The 21,454-nt window shown below is 41.2% G+C and overlaps 1 protein-coding gene across 8 annotated transcripts in view; it reads right to left on the bottom strand.

Moving 5' to 3' along the window:
* The window catches only part of astn1 (astrotactin 1), a 483,242-nt gene that overhangs the window by 14,861 nt on the left and 446,927 nt on the right, over positions 1 to 21,454 (bottom strand). For all 8 annotated transcript variants that reach the window (XM_026150133.1, XM_026150134.1, XM_026150137.1 and 5 more), the window contains 3 exons: positions 14,679 to 14,814; positions 11,434 to 11,534; positions 8,673 to 8,856 (listed from right to left, as the gene is read on the bottom strand). In XM_026150133.1, coding sequence (XP_026005918.1) covers positions 8,673 to 8,856; positions 11,434 to 11,534; positions 14,679 to 14,814 — 421 coding nt within the window. The remainder of the gene's footprint in view (positions 1 to 8,672; positions 8,857 to 11,433; positions 11,535 to 14,678; positions 14,815 to 21,454) is intronic.

Here is a 21,454-nt window from a genome sequence, read left to right as displayed (position 1 = left end):
ATTTTCATTTCCATCAAATGTGGCACCAAGAGCTGAATGTAGCCACAGCGATGCCACTAATTGGTTAGTAAAGTCCAACGTTGAAGCCCAGCAGCATTTTTGCAGTTGCCGTCTTGATGTTTTGAAACCTAACGTGATGAGCGAGAGATAAATCTGACTGTGAAACCAACAGTGTTGGGACTAACGCGTTATTAAGTAACGCGTTACAGTAACTACGTTATTATTGTGGTAACGAGCACGGTAACTAGTAATTATGCCAAAATCAGGAACGCGTTACTCGTTACTGGGATTTAGATAGGGTCGTTACTCGTTACTTCGTGTGTTGCGTTTAACTTACCTCGGAAATCGGAACACGAGCCTGGGAATAATGTCACACTCGAGTAAACGGTGTTCTGGTTAGCCTCATTGGAGAAGTCTGGATTCCAATATGGCGACGCCCTCGAAAACGCTTGTTTTGCTAGCTCTCTACAAAAACAAATTACTACTACACATATGCAGCTCATCTGCAGTCCCGAATTTCTGAGTCCCGAGTACAAAGGAAAGCACCACGACTGCAGTTTCCGTGCTGGACGTAAAAAGGGCACGTGACACTGTGACGTAAGCTACAATCATGGCGGCAGTCGAAGATGGTCCAGGCATGTGTTTTCTCTCCTGGAAATATTCACATTATTTCTCCTTTGTGTTGGAAAAAGACAGGAATATTGTCGTGAACTGTACTCTCTGTGGAGGTTCTAAAACTCTTTCGACATCAAAGACTAGCAATTCTTATCTGATGAAACATCTTCAGAAACAGCATGCATCTACCAACTTAGTTGAAAAAGAACCTGTCGTCGGTGACTCTAGCTCCGTTGATGCTATTCCAGCAAAACAACGAAAGCTTGATTTCGGACAGCCTGCTGCACAGTCCATCACCCAGCCCCAGCTACACAGGCTGATTGCCAGGTATGTTGTGGAAGACATGAAACCCATCTCAACGGTTGAGTCCCATGCTTTCAGACAACTGATTAGTCATATACCTGTGCGAGGGAGAGCTGGGAAGGCACCATCCAGAAAGATATTTTCCAGTTTCCTAGACCAAGAATATGCCAACATGGAGTCAGAGCTCAAAAATACACTTGACATGGTAGAATACATCTCCACAACAGCAGACATTTGGACTGTGCATAATAAAAGTTTTCTTGGTGTGACCGCGCATTGGATAAATGCACAAAACATGAAACGTGAGAAAGCAGCGCTGGCATGCAGGCGATTTATGGGTCGACATACGTATGACAGTATTGCATCTGAGCTGGACAACATTAACTCATCTCATGGCCTATCGTTTAAAATCACATCAACTGTAACGGATAATGGCTCCAATTTTGTCAAGGCTTTTAAAGTGTACCAGCCAGCACCTGAGTCAGATGACTCTGAATCTGAGGAGGATGGGGTGACTTTTGTTTCAATTGGGGATGTGCTGCAGAATGCTGCTGATGATGCTGATTATGCAATTTCTTTACCGCCACATCAGAGATGTGCATCGCACACAATGAATCTTATCTCTTGCACTGATGTGGAGAAGTGGCTATTGTCTGAAGCTGCAACAAAAACCATCTACAGAAGTGCCACCACAAAATGTGCAGGGCTGTGGAACAAGGCCAGTCGTTCCACAGTAGCTGCTGAGATTGTGGACGACATTATTGCAAAGAAGCTACTAGTACCTTGCACAACAAGGTGGAACTCGTTCTATTATGCTCTGGAGAGAATTTCAAAGATACCTGTGGTGGAGCTGAACACAATCTCATCCACATTACGGTTGAAATGTTTCAATGAGAGGGAGCATCAGTGTATCAGAGAGTACTGTGCAGTCATGAAACCACTTACTGTGGCACTGGACATTCTTCAAGGAGAAGACCATTGTTTTTATGGCACACTCCTACCCACACTGGAATCGCTAATGACCAAGACTCTGGCTATAAAAAATGGTCTGCAAATTCTTGTTGGGCTACCAGATACAGTTGTCCAGGTAAGAGATGATATTTTCATTTGTGTTTATCTTTAATGAAATTGCTTTTTATATTGTGCTGTGCTGTTCACATGCAAGTGAATGCTGTTACAGTTACAGATACTTAACCCCAATAAATAAATAAAATAAATACAACGTAGTAAAATACACACTATTTACAAATTAAAATACATTCTATATAAAACTACAGCATGCACTTTTACTGTGTCGTTATTACAGGCAGTCAAAACAAGGTTTGCACATGTCCTTGGAAGTGAAGATGCTTTGCTGGCTGCTGTGATACTACCAAAATTTAAGCTTCGTTGGCTACATGACCAGGCGCGGAAGGACCTCACAAAGGCACGTCTGCTGGTAGAGTGTCGAAAACTTCTCCCTGAGCAAGATCAGCTACAACCAGGTACCAGCGCCACCAACACAACACAGCACGCGGGTTCTAGCAAAGAGGATGAGTTCTTCTCCTTTGAAGAGAATGAGGACATATATGCCACTGCTGAAGGTGAGGTAGCCGAGTACCTCAAATCAGGAGCAACAGGGTTAGACTCTCTGAATCATTTCCCAATGATAAAGAAACTCTCTCTTAAACTTAATGCAGCTACTCCTTCAAGTGCCCCAGTTGAAAGGCTTTTCAGCCTGGGAAACCTGATTCTCACTCCAAAGAGGAACAAGTTGACTGATCATAAGTTTGAGAAGCTTCTCCTCTTGAGGTACAATCGTTGGTTTGATGGAACCAGAGTTGAGTAGTGCTCATATGATGATGATGTGTTGCCTTCAGTGGTGCTCTACAAGGTAAAGTAGGGTTATTTCCAAGTGAAACTTGGGCTTCTGAAGCACTTAAAATACCTTTATATTTTATTTATCTACATGGCCTGTATGGAGGCAATATTATTTTGGTTTGACTGTTTATGAAGCTGAAAATAGTTATTATTTATTTTATTTCTGTTTGTGGGGCTGAACATACTTGTAATTAATTTTATTTCTCTTCTCTTTCTCTGAAAATACTTTTATTACTGAACATGAGGTCTCCAGTTGGTGGAATTCAGCAGTTAAGTTTACAAAGTTAAGTTCAGTTAACTTTACAAAGAATGGACAAACCTCACCGTGTTTATGTTAAATCATTTTTTGCACTACATGTTTTTGCACTTTGATACCTACTTTGATACCTACAGGTCCTAAATTGTCTGAGGTACAGTTTAATGTTGGCACTGCTAAAAGCATACTTTCTGTCCATTTAAATGGCAAAAATAAATATCTTTCAAAAGTTTCAACACACTGTATGTTGTGTTTTGTGATCCACTGCTTCTTCCTAGTGATACTACGTACAATGATTAGACACTGCTGTAACAACCCGAGAATGATGAGTTTGCATTTGTAGAGGGTTGAAACATTAGAAATAGATTAAAACACACAGATAAAAAAGTGACACATAAAACAAACTTTGTTAATTTCTAATTTAGTTTCATTCATTTCATCATTGACTTGCACTCGAACTACTACACTGCCATTTTAACTATTTTAGGTTCAGGCCATTAGGTGGCACAGTGTACTTGTGGCTGGATAGTGCTAACATGTAAGCAAGCTAGAAGACTGGCATCCTTGCTGGGTATCCAGTTAGGGAAGCAACACATTAATAAGAGAATTCTGGGTAAAACCAAAGTTACTTTCCCTAGTAACTAGTTACTTCGAAAGTAACGAGTAACTTGAAGTAACTGAGTTACTTTTGAGAGAAGTAACTAGTAATGTAACTGAGTTACTATTTTAAAGTAACTTACCCAACACTGGAAACCAAACTGCACTCTTGTACAGTATTGACTTCCTAATTACAAGGCAGGCCTACCCAAAAGCATATGGTGCTTTAGTCCTCTTTTTGACTCCACTGGGAACCGATGTTTACAAAAGGAACACGTTGTTTTCAATAGGACTTCAAGTTCCATTGGGGCGAGTGCTGTTTCCCCTATACAGTAATACTGAAGCACTACTTAATAGAAAGTATGCAGGTGCAGTTACTAGAACATGTAAACAGCTGCTTTTTTCTGGATTTTGTGACTTCCAAGTTTACTTTTCTGTAAAAAGCAAACGAAATGCAAGGAGAACAATCAGAGCAAAGAGACAGTTTCATCAAAGCAGTAGTAGCAGCTCTGCCCCAACCCTAATGTTTAGTTTAGGTTGTTTTTTTTTTAGCTTTTTTTATTTCTACAGTCATCTGCTTAGAAAAATATGCAGTAAGCCACAGATTAAAAATTCTGTCTGGAATTAAACAGAAATACAATCTTTATCCTAATATGTCCATAATGAGTCTAGTCTAGATTAGAAAAATGTTTTCCCGGTTCAGCTGAATGACAATGATCCTCATGATCTGAGATGTTTTTGCAGCATCGGGCCAACATCAACACAGGATGCCTGAAAAGCCAGAAATATGCATGACGGTTATTTTGGTTTCTTAAAAATGATATCAGTAGTATTTTTGTCCTGGCATAGGTGCGGCCATTTATCTGCTGCATTTGTTTTCCCCAACGGTCAAATAACGTCAGAGAAACAAACTGCTTGACGCCACAGGGAAGCTTGTCAGCACACTCAGACACATGGCGGCGGAGCTGCGAGGCCATTAACCTCGCTGCCTGCACGCTCGCCTGGTAACAATAGACAGCATACAGCTCAGGTCTTTCCTCACTCTAAAGTAGATACATAGGAAAGTCTAATGTTCATTTGATGACTTGGCTAAACAAAACATGTTTATACTTCCTTCCGCTGTTGCCAGCTCTCACCTCAAATGCACTTCTCTGCCACTTTTCCAGCTCTGAGGTGCCTTTATTAACATTAATCACCCCTCCCTTTAACTAAATTGGGAGGCTGTTAATGTAAGTGTATTTTAATGGAACACTTCAGAAGCAACTCCCTCAATTACATCAACTCTTTCCAGCATGGTCCCTATTAAAACCAACCTTTCATTTAGGGCGGGGGAGCCCACAGACAGAGGGAGAAACACAGAATTAAGGGAGCCTTTGCTAATCAGTTTCACCTGCCAAAGCGAAAGCGTGTAACACAGACTGCTGTTTATAAGTAGGTTTTATTTCAGACACATGGCTCTGTTTATAAAACATTAAGCTACAGTTTTACATTATGGGTACTTATACGTAGTTTGGGCGGAAATTTGGGGCCCTCCATGGTTGCGAGTTACTAAATGGCCCCGGTGATGTCACAGAGGTTAAAAGCACTCGGCTTCCCAGTCAGTTTGACTGACTTTCTCCCGTAACTCTAATTCACGCAAACAACCGCTTTGCAATCAGAGACAGCGCTTTGGAAACTGTGAGCGGCACATCTGCCCACCTTTGAGAGTCGAAACAACAGTGTGCTGAGCTTTTGAAAGAGCTGATATAATGGAGACCCTATAAATGTGTTTGTAATAACAGTGGAACAAATTAGCGCTTGCACCGAAAAGTGTACGAAGCACAGTTTTGGTTTTATTTAGAGCTGTTTTCTGTTCAAGCTGTAACTGTTGTTATGCACAGATCACGTCAGACAACTTGTGCGGATTGTTGTGGGAATAGATGCTCAGGCCAAATGTAAGTGCAGTGCAAAAGAAATTGCTTGCAGCGCATGTTGGGCAAAAAACACAGCTACGGTACCAAAGATGAGATGTTTTTTCCAGAGAGCAGTTAAATGCAAAGACAATGTGTAGGCTAACGTTAGCCCGTTCTGGACAACATAGCATCATTTAGCTAACATTAGCTAACACAAGCTAACTCAAGGAGTTGCAAAAAAAATAAATAAATCACCTCACTCAGAGTTGTTTTGAAGGGAGGGAAGAATCCATAAAGACTATAACATTTATTCGTAGGAAAGTGTTGGAAAGTTTTCAGTTTTAACATAGTTTAAGGTGGGGTTGCCAACCGTCCCTTAAAATACGGAATCGTCCCGTATTTAGAAACAAAAGAACACGTCCCGTATTGAGCTAATAAGGGACGCACTTTGTCCCGTAATACAGTGAGAATCAAAAGTAGTCTATAAATGTTTATGGAATTAACGCTTTGTTTGAAAACATAATTCCCAGCCCCTCTCCTGCTTTGTGACCAATGAGCTGACAGCACACTTACAACAATTCGAGTATGACAATTCAGATTACCGCTTATCTCATTGGTCGAGGAAAGGTCGCTTGCGGAGAAAATACCGGAAGACAACAGATGACCACAACAAGAAGCATGGCCAACAGGGAAACAAACGCCGACACTGCGGTGCAAGTCTCGGACGACAGTACACCTAATGCTGGGCAGACACTGTGCGATTTTTTTCAGTCACGTTATTCAGCTCCTGCTCAAACTGCACGATTGACTCGCAGGGGTTAGAAGTTGGTAGGTCACGATGCAGGGTCTCACACTATACCGCCCGATGCTCTGATGCGACCTGAGTGCTCACACTGTGCCTCCATAACATGAAGGTTATAACAGAAAATCTGTCGCTCGCTCTCTCTGTCTTTCACTCACACAGACACACCACCACCATCAACTTTGCTAAATTGCTAATGAAAAACATGATCAGGCAGCTGTGATTGAGCAGCAGTGTAGATCCAACTATTTTCACGGTTGTTGTGGTCGTGATCATTTTGTGAGGCCACATGGAAAAGGCTCGGATGAGCTTTCCAAAGTTCTACAAGTTGTGCCTCCATCACTTGTGTCCAGATCACAGGCTGCACAGCTGTGCTGCGCCGTCTTTTTCACCGACGTTTACGTGTTTGCACGTGAGCAGTGTGAGCGCCTGTGGTGACACCCTCACGAGCGATTGATGATCGGGAGCTGCTCGAGGTGTTAATCGCTTCTCGTTACCCCACGTATACTACACGATGCACGATGAAGGCCAAAATCGGTCCGATCACCAAATCGGTCGCACGACTCAAAAATCGGCTCAAAATGGGCCTAAAACCGCACAGTGTGAGCCCAGCATTAGAGCAGCAATGTTTGTTCCCCTCAGAGAAAGGGAAGAATGGGAAAAGGGAAACACCTGGCTGGAAAAAGTTAATATGGGCATGTGCAGTGAATATCAGCGCTATGTGGCCAGAAGTGTGATAATATAATTTATTTTGTGTAATAAACAACTGCAAGGATAGATGATTACAACAAATAGATGACTAATACATAAAAGTAATACATAGATGAATAATGATGATGAGTTATGATGCGTAATCATGGGAATAAAAGCGGGTTTACAAACAGGAGCAGCTGATTAGCATCAGAAAAGCTGAAATAATATTTCAACTGAAGCCAATTGTACTAAATGCACTAAATGTGCACTGTTACAAGAATGATTTTCTTTCTATTGTTTTCTATTATTTTAAGTTAAGTAGGACAGAGTTCTTTTAAAGAAAGATTTACTTATATTCTCAAAAGTTAAGCATGACAGGCTTCTGTTTAAGAAGGAGACCTGTTTTATGTGTTAATGTTGTCATTTTGAGCTAAAAATAAATGGCTAAATGATCATTTGTTTCACATGTGTTCATATCACAAAGAATAGAATATGCATCTACTTAAATCAACTTCAAGTCAAATGGTTAAAAAAATAATTTCACACACAAAAAAAGAGCTAGAAAATTCACCACACTGGGAAGGGTGAAGACAACTGGGTCGAGGTGTCCCTTATTTATTTTTCAGGGAGTTGGCAACCCTAGTCTAAGGGGATTGACTCGCCAACGTCAAGTGGCAGCTAGCTTACTTTTTCAGCTCCAGAGATTAGCCCTCTGTATATTTCAATGTCAACTGAGGCATTCCTACACTACACTGGTAAAAAAAAAAAAGATCAAGCTCTGGATACGCACAGTACTCATTCAATGAACTAGTTACTAATGTACTATTGGTGTAATCTTGGGATATGTAGACAGTGAGAATATTATAATACACATGTTTATATATGACACAATTTGTTGATTTATTCATCGCACCTGATCTAGATCTGTGTCAGAATGGGAACAAATTCCTATAAGCTGTTGGGGGTGCAGTAATCACTAATAGAGCACATCTATGTCTTGTAATTCAGTCCTAGCTTTCTGGGTTTTACAGGATTGCTGGTGAATGTTTCGATTATGAAAGGCCTATCTGCTCAAATTGCACTTTAAAGTGTTGTTCTGACAAACTGTGATCCAATCCAGACTCTTGTCTAGTTGCCACTTTCTTCAGTCTCACACTGTTATTGTTTGAAGATGTCAGTGTCAATTGCACAAGCTCAGTATGACAGATTGCACTTTGTTGGTGGGAGGGCAACTCATGAATGGATTACACACACTCCCACACACACGCATATCTGGAAGACTGATTACAGTGAACGCAGTCTACACGTTATTAAGGCTTTTGGTATTCTGTAAAAGTCTGACTCAAGACAGACCTACAGGGCTTTGTATATTGTTGGGTTCTGCTGATAAATTGGCGATCAAGTTAAAGTTGATGATCAATTTGCTGGAAGGAATGCATTTTTCTGATCTGAGGTTACACGTCAGAGATGTGGGCACGTTTGAAATACAAGCTGAGTCCCAATTGTCTGGCAGAAAAGTCACTTTTTCCTGTCGTTTCCAGCGTGGGTAAAACTAAACTGCCTGTGGTGTTCAATAAACATGCATTTTCCAGTGTGGCATCTTTTGTTCTTGTTGACTCGTTAAGGAAGAAAAGAAACAGTCAAATAACCGTACCTGGGTCCCAACTCGTCCTCACACCTCCAGGTGAATTCACCAAAGCTCTCGTAGCGCTGGTTGTAGTGGTAAAGCACACGGTGCAGTGTAGGAGCGCCCAGGTCCATCAGAGTGTTGTAAGCTGTCTGTTGCTCCTTCCCACTGGTGTAGCCGTTAAACAGGTTATATATCTTATCTGCAATTTCTGAAAGTGTATAGACAATCGGGGGTTAACTTGCAGCTTTAATAGGAGCAGGAAACGAGTGTTAACTATGCCCAACAATAAAGAACAATACCGGCGATCAGTTCAAACCCTTTTTTATGTTTAATGAACAGGCCGACTGGGGCTACTTGATATTAAATGATCCAGGCAAGATGTTCCAATGACAAAGTCATCTTTCTCCTGAATCCATGCTAGCCTCGCTGCTGTTTTGGATACGCTGTTGAGGTTTGGGTGGGGAGCTTCGCTGAGTTCACACGCAATCACGCTTTCTGTAGACAGACGGGGCAGATCGCTCATAGCGAGAGAAGAATGTTTGTCTGGGGCAGGTCTTATCTGTTTTTGCATTCATTTTAAACAATGCTGTTAACAGTGATCCTGACAGGCTGACGAATGCATTCTTAATTTCAATTACTGTAGGACACGACAGGAATCCATGTGGAATCATGTCAGTTGCTAAGGTATGGGCGAGGCAGAGTAATAAAGAAATAATATTAAGAAGTCTAATCCCAAATTAGGATGTTGGTTACTGGATAGTGATCAGCACCCCTTTCTTCCCAGTGATGACAGAGGTCACATGTTTGTGTGAAATACCCAAGGAGGGAGGATCAGCGACACAGTAACTGTAATATGCGTTTGTTTTTGGGGTCATTGGAAGAGATTCTTTGATGTTGACAAAGATGTTGGACATATTGCAGTTTTTTCCCCTCAGTTATTGGGCACTGTTAAATATAATGGCCTCATAAGTGGAGAAGATGTGTTCTTTCCTGTTTCTTCTGCAGCTCCAATTTCAGATGAATAAAGCAGATGTCATTTTACATGAATATTTTGGTCTCACTACCATTACCGATCATTTTAAAAGGGATAAATCATCAACAACAAAGTTGAAGAATTCACTGAAGAAACTAAAACCTTGGAGTGTAAGTCCTCTCGGAAGTGACAATGCCAAGAAAATCAGTAAAAGCAACTACATGGCATGTACTGCATGTCACACCATGCGTAGATTTCCAGTAATTAAAACCAACTGCATTAAGTGGCACATCTTTTCTTATACAATTAGACAATTACATTGGAAATTGTTTTCACAGTCAAGCACAGTAAATTAAGTAGCCCCTTAATAGGGTTCAAATAGGAATTGGACAAATTTTAAAAAATCATTATTGAACTTTAATATTTTGCTGAAGTCCTTCCATGTAATGATGGCTTGAAGTCTGCAGATGTTTGTGATGTGTCTTACTCCCTTTGGTTTTTTCTCTGCTAGTGAAATTCAACCTGACTGACCACGTGGCTTATTCCTGTTTAGCCTGATTTTTCAGGCCTTTGTCCACTATTGTAGACAATATCAAGTTTGCAAGTTCTGCTTGGCCCTGCATCAGACCAACGTGTACCCTGCCTGTCACCCTGCGGTAGCTGGGTGACAGGCAGGGTACCTGCGACCTGGCTTCAGGGTGCCTGCGACCCTAAATTGTTTAAGCGGAAGAGAATGGATGGCTGGATGGATCACAGTACACTTCAGAATTCATCTGGCTGCTTCTGTCTTCTGTCACATCATTAATAAACATTAGTGACCCAAGTACAATTTGAAACCACTCATGCCCATGCATCACACAGGCTTCACTGTGTTCAGATCATGAGCTGTTCCAAGCCTTCTCCATTTTTTGTTACTCCTGTCCTTCTGTGACAGGTTGATGTTACTTTCATCCGTCCAAAGAATGCTGTTTGAGAGTTAGTCTCTAACCTGGCCTTTCTGTTCATGAGGTTGAACCTTCTGTCAAAGCGTCGTCCACAAAGCCTCTTTATGGTAGACTTCAATAACGGATAGCTACCTTACAGAGAGAGTTTTTCCCCCTCTGGGGACCGTTGGAAAAGGGTTTTTCTTCACCATGAAAAGGATCCCATGATCATTCATCACTTGAAATGAACTCTTGAATATTTGCCTGCTTAATTTAGGAATGAAGAAATATCCCACACCTATCACTGAAACAGCTTTTGCGTAACTTTTTTAATCAGCCCACCCTTAGCACCAGGAAATATGGTACTAGGGCAGAAAAAAAGACAGTCAAGGTACTTTTGGCCAGGGCCTTTAATTAAAGCCATACTTCAATTGTAGTGGCAAAAAGGTGAAAACTGTGACACTACCCAAATGTCTACAGCCCTGTCTCCAACTCAGCAGCAGGATCTATAAAGTCTTTGGTATGAAGCTTCACTAGTGCACAGGGTGACAAATGATTTCAGCTCGTTAATTTCTGACATGAAATAGCACACTTTATAACCAATATTCTCGTGAGATCTTAGTGTACAGTGTCCATAAACAGTTCTACTCCAGAGAGGAAAACTATCTGCCTGTGTCTTTATGACTCGCTCGATGAACTCATCTAACATCTGTTTTGTGCGGTTTTGAGACATGACTGCAAATAGAAAGAGCAAATGTCTGTCCGGTAAATAAAAAAAACAAATGAAAAAAAATTGCACCAAATATAATTTTTCCCCCCGAATTTTTCTGACATCATATAACAATCATATTTACTACACAAATAATGATGTACAGTCTTTTCCCCTCACCTTGTGCTTTGACGTCATCCACAGTTGGACATGGAGTTTTGATGGTGACTTCACTTGGAGTTGAACGGCGCCCCGTGTTGTCTACTGCCCATAGCCGGAACCTGCACACACACACACACACACACACACACACACACACACACACACACACACGCACTGTGAAATATAAAGTCCATTTTTCCATTTTGTTAGTGAAAATCTATAAAACCTAAAGTAATAAAATGGATTTCCTGCAGTGTATTCTCATGAAAGTGCTGAACAAAAAACATATGAGCAGCAGCAAACATGTCACAGCTGATGCATTTCCTGCAGCTGTTAATCCAATCGAAAGACCCCCTGCTTTGAAGACCAGGGCCTGCATTATCAATACGGGAACAGTGCCACACTCCCAATTTGCCGTTCTCTGCAGAGCTAGTTTCGCTGAATGAATATCTCCACCTAGTGGCCAATTGTTGCAGTAACAAAGAATGATGTAGCAGTACGAACACTCAAAAGGCAAAGAGGTGTAAAGAAATAGACGAGTGAATGACAGATATTCTCGGTTAGAAGAAAGCCATTTGAATCTTTCCATCATATACTCAAAGACTGAACTTTTGCTTTTAATGCAACTGCAAAGTATCTTTTTTTTTGCTGTCTTTGAGTTTCTAGCATGCCTTTCTTGGGCATATTTTATCTGAAAGAGCGTATTTTGCTTCTACAAAGTGTCATTCATGAGCATTGTACGGAATCCATCTTTATAGAAAATATAAAGAGCTGATGGGAGAGACAAGGCCTCGGTGCAGAGGCTCTCCCCAAGCTAAGAGCTCAGGGAGATGAATGAGCTGTCAGACAGGATAGAAAGAGCAGGAATCTCGCTGATACTGGAATTAAAAGAGCATGTGTAGCTGTTCACCGAACCCACATACGTCAAAATTGTTTGAAGAAGCTCTGTCCATGGGCCTTTTGCCCTTTTTTTCTTTACTTCTCTTTGCCTCTACACACTGCTGTTTATCTTTTCCTCACTCTTTCCTCTCTTTCTTTCTCAGCCCCAAATGTTACCTCTGCATTTTCTCTCTTCTCCCTCTTTTTCCCCTCTCCACCCTGTTCTTCTGCTCTGCAATGTCTCTGTGTGTGTGTGTGTGTGTGTGTTATGCATGTGGCTTCCCACCTGGCAAGCTTTCTGTGAGATAAGTGTGAGCATGCTAATGAGAGCATCTGAGCATCCGGTGCTTGTGCATCTGTGTGTGTGTGTTTTTAATTTTGCACTGGAAGCATATACATACACTGACAGACCACTGAGGTTTTTAAATCTGACAAGGACCTGTTCAACTGCTCATTAGCACAAAAATCTAATCAGTCACATGGGAGCTCCATATACTTAGTCATGTTCAAAACAACTTTTTGAAGTTCAAACTGAGAATCTGAAGTTAAAGGAGGAGTGCCAACGTGGCATGGTTGTTAATACCAGATAAACTGGTCTGAGTATTTCAGAAACTGTTGATCTGCAAGGGTCTCTAGGGTTTACGAAAAAGAGGAAATAGTCAGCGAGTGGCAATGCCTTGTTAATCCCAGAGGTCAAAGGTGAATGGCCAAACTGCTTTGCACTGATAGGAAGGCAACAGTAACTCAAGCCACCATCTTACAAGAGCTTCTCTGTCAAACAGTGAAGCGGGTGAGCCTCAGCAGCAGACCGAGAATCTGAGGATACAGTTTGTGCTGGCTCGATTTCTGCTGCTTGGATGGCAGGCTCAGAATTTGCATAAAAAACATGAAAGCATGGAAGTAATGTTCATCCTGTGCTGTATTAATGGTTCAGGCTGGTGTTGGTGATGTAATGTGTTGGGGGATATTTTCTTGGCACACCTGGGGCCCATTAGTACCAACTGAACATTGTTAAATCCCATAGCCTACCTGAGTAATGTTGGAGACCATGTCCATCCATTTATGACCACAATCTATCTGCTACTAGCTAGATAACGTACCAAAAAGTTAAAATCATGTCAGGCTGGTTTCTTTGAATATGAGAATGAGTTCACTTGACTCAAATAGCTTCAGAATTGATTAGATCTCAATCCAATAGACCACCTTTATGGTGGAAGATTCCCATTATGGATGTGCAACCGAAAATATGAAGGAACTGCGTGACACCATCATGCCAATATGGGGAAAAAATATAAAAAAAATAAACATAATCCACCTAGGCTGCACAAATATTTAGGAAAATGTGTAAAGCCCACAGATGTTCTGACTGTATTACGCGGCACAAGTGAAGTGGCTTATAATAGACAAATGGTGCACGATGATCATTTAACCACATGATCTACAGTTTGTTACTTAGTAAGAGAAGTACACAAAAGGTACATTATAGAGGATTTGAAAGATTGTAAAACCACAAAAACAAGCTACATTGACATTTCTCTGATAGTGCTGCATGTGATGTCACAAAATAAAACAAAAATCAAAAGAATTTAATTATTTGCTGTTGCTAACTAACTAGCTTAGTAGCAGCTAGTACTTTGTAACATTTGAAGAAGAAACAAAGAAGCAAAACATAGTGTGGACAACAGTGCTAACTTCAAAAGTATCAAATGATTTAAAATCAAAAATATATAAAATTTGCAATAATAATACTGATAACTAAAATTGAACTTAAAGTTAAAAGATGCCACATTCAGTCTGGAGCTAACAAATTAGCTCTTTATTAGCTAAAGAGTTAGCTATTTTGTTTTTGCAGTAAGCAATTTTTTAAGCCTATTTTTCTACAGCCAGTGTTGCCAACTTAGCAACTTTGTCGCTATATTTAGCGACTTTTTTTTTTCTAAAAAGCAACTAGGGACAAATCTGGCTACTTTTTCTGGTGTTATTGGAGACTCATTTATGACAACTTTTTGACGTGAAAGCGCTTATCGCTCTTACTCTCAACAAGCAGTGGGTGCTGCCGAGGGCACCTAGCTCGTGCCAAAGCGCTCAAGGCGGAGGATAGTCCTCCCCCAGCTGCAATCAGGCTGGGGGAGGACTAGGGGATGCAATCACATCTATGCTCCAAACTGCAAACGAATCGTGCACGAGCGAAGCCGCTGCTCCCGCACTGACTGTAACGCAGTCAGTTCTTCTTTAACTATTATGTTGTTTTGTGGCTCACAAGGTTTAAAACTACTTATAAACACACACACACACACACACACACAAAGTAACTCCACCAGAGTGCCTATTTCGGGTCACTTTTGCTTATTACATGACACGCTCAGAACAGACTCCATACTTACATGTATGTGGTGTCGGGCTCCAGGCAGCGAATAATCATACTGATGGAGGAGGACAGTAGGTCAGGGATGTCACCTAACATCACACATGGAGACCTGGCCCCGGACAAGATGTCATCCACAAAGCTTAAAAGGGTTTCTGCAACAAAGGTAAGTCAGGAGATTCCTCTGAATTTAATTCATCCAAGTATTTCATACAGTTCAGACAATTCTTCAAATTTATGAATGATTTGCTTATGATTTATTTATGGCAATTAACCCGCTATTAACCCTCTAAAATATGTGTCAGAGTACTACTTTTTGTGTTAGTTTCTCTACTGCTACAATTCTGCCATTATTTTTTTAAGGCAGCAAATAATTTGTTTAAATTCACTCAAAATAAATACTGAGTTCTGATTTGAAACTGTCAAAATCCGATTATTGTTGACCCATTATTTATTTTTAATCTCAGGGCAGTTGTGTTTTTTTTAATTGTGAACTTTTTAACTGTTTTGTGCAACTTTCAATGGTTAAATTAATTTATACAGCAAAAGAATTGACCTGTTCTCTTTTTAAAGGGCCGAATTATGCATCTTCATATCAGCTTCAGCTGCGTCTTCCCAAAATGTAAAACAGATGAGCATTTTACAGTTACACTGCAATATACACGTGAAGTACAATATATATATATATATACACATATATATATATATATATATATATATATATATATAAGAGAGAGCTAGATTTTATGAAGTGAAAAATAGGCATGTTCACTAACATTTGAATGCAGCTACTGGGATTTGGGTCCCCCCGTGTTACAGAAAGGCAAAAAGAACACGGTGTTCCTTGTGACGCCAACACTTCTGTAAACATGCAGTCCATTCAGTGACTTTACTGTTGCAGATGGGTGTCCAAGGGCACCTTGACACTGCATGCTGCGAAGGGAGTATTATTCATTCAGCGTCCACCCACTTTTTTTCAGCACATTCAACACTAACATTTTAGGTAAAAGTTTTCTTTTACCAATCTGTCCTTGGCCCACGCTGTGGTACCGGCCTGCTTCAAATCCACCTCCATCGTCCCGATACCCAAAAACTCCAACCCATCTTGCCTCAATGATTACCGCCCAGTAGCACTCACCCCCATCATCACTAAGTGCTTAGAGTGACTGGTCCTAGCACACTTCAAATCCTGTCTCCCCCCCACCCTGGACCCCCACCAATTCGCATACCGCCGGAACAGGAGCACAGAGGATGCAGTCTCCATCGCACTGCACTCTGTCCTCTCACACCTGGACAACAACAACACCTACGCCAGAATGCTGTTTATAGACTTCAGTTCAGCATTCAATACAATCCACCCCTCACAACTCATCAGGAAACTGACAGACCTGGGTATCAGTTCCCTCATCTGCAAATGGTTACTGGACTTCCTGACCAACCGCCCCCAACATGTCCGGCTGGATAACCGCTGCTCATCTACCATCACAATGAACACCGGTGTACCACAAGGCTGTGTGATGAGCCCTTTCCTCTACTCCCTCTTCACCCACGACTGCAGACCTGCTGATATTTCCAACACCATCATTAAGTTTGCAGATGACACCACGGTGATTGGCCTCATCAGTGACAACGATGAGGCCGCCTACAGGGAGGAGGTGGATCGTCTGGCTGAGTGGTGCGACAGAAACAACCTGCTGCTTAACACCGAGAAGACCAAGGAGCTCATCGTGGACTACAGGAGGAATGCTGACCCACATCCACCCATCCACATTAAGGGGACGGCTGTGGAGCGTGTGAGCAGCTTCAAGTTCCTGGGAGTCCACATCTCCGAGGATCTCACCTGGACGACCAACTGCTCCAAGCTGGTCAAGAAGGCTCACCAGCGCCTCTTCTTCTTGAGGACTCTGAGGAAGAACCACCTGTCCTCAGACATCCTGGTGAACTTCTATCGCTGCACCATCGAGAGCATCCTGACCAACTGTATAACAGTCTGGTACGGGAACTGCTCTGCCTCGGACCGGAAGGCGTTGCAGAGGGTCGTGAAAACTGCCCAGCGCATCGCCGGAGCACCACTTCCTGCCATAAAGGACATCTACAGGAAGCGGTGTCTGAAAAGGGCTGGGAAAATCATCAAAGACCCCAGTCACCCATCACATGGACTCTTCACCCTCCTGCCCTCTGGGAGGCGCCACAGGAGCCTCCGGACTAAGACCACCAGGTACCGGAACAGCTTCTTCCCCACAGCTGTCAGACTCCTGAACTCTGCCTCCTGACATCTGACCCACGTTAAACTCATGGACTGAACACACACACACCCACAATGGACAACTGTACCCTCAAACACACAATAATAACATGGACTGAACCACCACTCACAACCACCAGCACTTTATATAGCCTCTGTAGGAATTATATCTCACTTATCTTAACTGCACTACTGTACAGCTCTGTGTAAATAATCATTCTGTACATTCGATAATCTTTAATCCTACAACTGTTTACAACTTGCATAGTTCCCATTTCTGTATAGCTGTATATCCCAGATTCTGTAAAGTTATTTATTTCATATTCTGTATAGTTTTTCATATTTATATCCTGTTCATATCCTGTACATAGCTTGTACTCACTACAGCCTGTACATACTTATAGTTATAGAATATTCACAACATACTTCATACCGTGTACATTATAACATACCATAATAGACCCATTTCTGTAATATACTTACATATCTATATTATTGCTAATATATATTGTAATATATCTATATCACTAAAGCACTTCTGGATGGATGCAAACTGCATTTCGTTGCCCTGTACCTGTGCATGTGCAATGACAATAAAGTTGAATTCTATTCTATTCTATTCTATTCTATTCTATTCTCTACCTCCCACTTTTTTGTGTAAGCCCTTTCTGTGCTCTCCTGAAAAAAAGTCTCACAATCAGGTCTCAAGATTAGGTAACATACAACCTCTGATAAACAACATCATGCCATCATTTATTTAACAAAAAGCAAGCCGAAATGCTGAAGCAGTCTGTGATTCCATTTAAGAGGCTAACCTCTTAGCAGGTCCTGCTAATCAAACACTGTATTAACTGATCATCAGCAAGTGTTAACACTTCTAAAAGCAGAGGCAGTTTGCAGGTTTGGAGCATTCAGGTGTTGTGTTACCACAATGCCAAGGAGAAAAGACATCAGCAAGTATCTTAGAGAAGCAACAGTTGCTACCTATCAAATTTATAAGGCCAATTCCAAACAATTGAAATCTATCGCTTTACAGTAAGATGTATTATTCACAAGATGAAAAGAATCCAACATATAGTCGGTCTTCTCTGGGGTGGACATGCTCTGAGTAAATATAAAAAAGACCTACGTCTTGGGTTCAAAGTCTCAGTTCATGAAAAACCTGAACAGGTATGGTTTGTTTGGAAGGGTTGCGAGGAGTGTGTTTTCTCTCTAAAACAAACATGGCAGCACCGATTAGGTTGTAGCTGAACAACACCCAAGACTTCTGGAACAATGTCTTTTGGTTAGATGGAGACAAAGTGCAAATGTTTAGCCAAAATGCACAATGGTAAAGCACAAACACCTCATACCAACTGCCAAGCATGTTGGTGGGCACCTTGAACTTGTTGAGTCGACCATGAGTTCTTCTGTATACCAAAGTATTCTAGAGTGAACTGTGAGGCCATCTGTCTAATAGCTTAGGTTTTGCCAAAACTGTGTCAAACTACAGGATGATGTTCTCAAGCAGAGCAGCAAAAAAACAACAGAATGGCTGAAAAAGAAAAGAATGGGTTTTGCAGTGATCTAGTCAAAGTCTAAATCTCAACCCTATTAAACGAATGAATAGATGAAAACCTCGATGAACTCAATAATCGTAAAGAAGAGTGGTCCACAATGATGTGTTGAATCAAGCTGGTGACTAATGGGATGTACTTGGTGCTTCACACACTGCTTCTGAATTTTGGTCCCTTGCTCCTCCTCCACCTCCAGCACCTCTTCTTCAGCACCTCATCTATGTTTAGCTGGCAGTGCGTGCATTAATGGTGCACCTTGGCCTCTGGGATGTGTTTCACTGTACAGAGGAAAAACCCTCTCTTTGGAAAACCCAAATCTGTGTGCATGCACAGGCGTGTAAAGCAATGGGTGCTCTGAGGTGGTCACTGGTGACCCTCCTCGGCACAAGCACTCCCTGTCTGTGTTTATTTATGCAATATTTGTGTGTGAAGTGATGGACACCCTGAAGTGGTCACCTGTGCGTACTTTACACAACCTCACCTCTGCGTGTGAAAATATGTGTATGTGTGAATGACAGGTGCTCAAAGGTGGCCATCTATGTCAACCTCCTCTGTGTCACCAGCTAGTAAACAAGTGAGACTGAGACAGAGCAGGAGGAAAAACAGGGGTTTACTGAACGAAAGACATAACCGCTGCTGGAGATGTAAATGAAAAGTGACACTGTGGGTCTATATCTGTCTCCTCCGTAAGGAGGCATATGAAAAGGAAACAGTGTTTGAACCTTCTCTGGAGGATGCAGCTCGAGAATATGTGAAGTAATTCTCTCAATCTCTGTGCGAGTAATGCTCTAAATGGGAACCTGCATCCAACATCAATCTTCATGTACAGTTACTGTCTGTCTAAACATTATAATTCAGTGGAGATTTACTACTGTGCTACAAACAGGCTGTGTTTACCACAGGTGTCTAATACTGGAGGCATTTATGAGGATAACTGAAATGCATTTCATTCAAATTAAAAAATACTGAATGTGACTTTCACTTTTATCCATGTTTGCCTTTTAGTGGCTGGAGAAATGGAAAGAATATCACTGGCGGTACTGTTTCCATCCCCTTTTAGTTGCTTTGCTTTTTACAGCAAGAAGAAACATAGCAAAGACATTTTAGACACATTAAAAGAGGCTCTATCTTAAAAAGTGCTAAATATATGGATCAAATACTGAAAGAAGATTTCTGATATAACCAGACAATACCATATTAATATGAATTCTCAGAATTAGCCATCCATCATAACAAGTCTGCACTCCCACAGAAAACAACCCCATAGATCATTGTGTAAGATGTTATTTATAACCAATAGTCACCTGTTAAGGTCAACACCGGAGTCAGAGTCACAGGCTGAGGAGGAGGAGTAGCAGCAATCTTCCACTCTAGCTTATTAATCAACCAAGGACCAAGACAACATTTTATTTCATCCGAAAGTCTTCTGTCAGACTCAGGCTTCTTATTTATCATCCGCCTGGTGATAGATAGTCGTCAGTTCAGATACTATAATTCTACTTGTTTATCTTAACACCCATGTAGATGCTAAAAAGGAGAGACTCAGAGTGAATCACACTCTGAGTCTTGTTCTGACATTTGGCCTACAAACCAAAACTTTTACTGTATTCATTTCAAATCCTCTTTAGTTCTGTTTTCTCTCTGTTATCGTTGGGTCTTTGCCTTAGACTATAAAAAGTCTTAAGGTGACTGTTGTTATTTGGTGCTTTATAAATAAAATTTCATTCATATCCTAGAACACGTAGCTTTCAAATACAACTAAACTTAACTAAACTTAACAAACACGATGAAAGCAAAACTTCAAATTGTGGAAGAACACAAACTCAGCCGCTGGTGTTCTTCGAGCAGCATCTTAAATCCCGTTAGCTTGGCAAAGTTGTTAAAGTTGTGTTGAACTGAGAACCTGTTGCTTGTGACAGTTCCCCAGCTGTTAAAAGTGCTTACAAAATGTTACGTCGGTGTAGAAAACAGCTGTTATTGTTTGTATCAAGTTCACCACTTGAAACCAAGTCCAGTCATGATAAATTTCAGCACTTCAGCCAATCATTCCTCCAGTGTTTCATTTTGGATGTCTGAATTAGAGGGAATGCGAGTAGATAAACAGCTACAGAGTTGTAGGTTTATAGCAGGTGCACCATCCCGAAAATGCAGATAACAGGATATATCCCACCGCTGTGGTCCACCAAGGAAATCCTATCCAGGGAAAACACAAATGAGAATTTCTTAAAAAGTCTCCTTAGTAAATCTTATTAAACCAGTACTTATTTAGTTGAGATAATTACATTGAGAAATAATGTGATCATGACAGGATACATAATTCAAAAATCCCTGTCACAATATAACAATGTTCTCCTTTTTATCCACAAGAAGTTCTTCTTCAAAATGCCAGTATCTGTCCAATGCTCGTCTGTAAGAGCAGTCTCATTAAAAGAGATCGACACACAAGTTGTGAGAAGCTGGGTTTTTCTCTGTGTATGGGCTAGTTGTAATTTTAGCCCCAAATAAAGTGATACACTGGCTATACTGACTGATACTTTACAACCCATCTGAAACATCACACTGCTCATGTTTCTTGTACTTTTTGGACTCTGCTCAGAGCAAAGTTGAACAAAGGTATTTCCAAACTCTAGGACCCCACGTTGTGATAAATAGGAATGATTCTAGTCTAGAAAACATAGTGTTCCTTTGAACTATGTTGCACATTTGGCCTCAACTCAATCACTGATCTCAAGGTGCCTTTGGCAGTGTCAGTCTCCTGTGATTGGAAAATTACTAGCCAAGTCCGTACTGGTGATCCATTCTCACGTCCTCAGATCCCTGTCTACTCTTACTCCCAAACTGCCGTTCTCACATGTTGTAAAGTTGTGCAGGAGGAGGAGACCTGATCCGAGCCAACAGTTCATGAATCCTTTAACACACCTTTGCTCACACAAAAGACAAAAGCTCATTAAAACTCAGAGCTGGTGGTGACATGAACGTCTGAAAGTATGAAAA

This window comes from Astatotilapia calliptera, chromosome 18 (genome assembly GCF_900246225.1).
Source record: "Astatotilapia calliptera chromosome 18, fAstCal1.2, whole genome shotgun sequence".
Lineage (NCBI taxonomy): Eukaryota > Metazoa > Chordata > Actinopteri > Cichliformes > Cichlidae > Astatotilapia > Astatotilapia calliptera.
The sequence above is the reverse complement of the archived record's forward strand: the minus strand, read 5'-3'. Positions and strand labels throughout refer to the sequence as shown.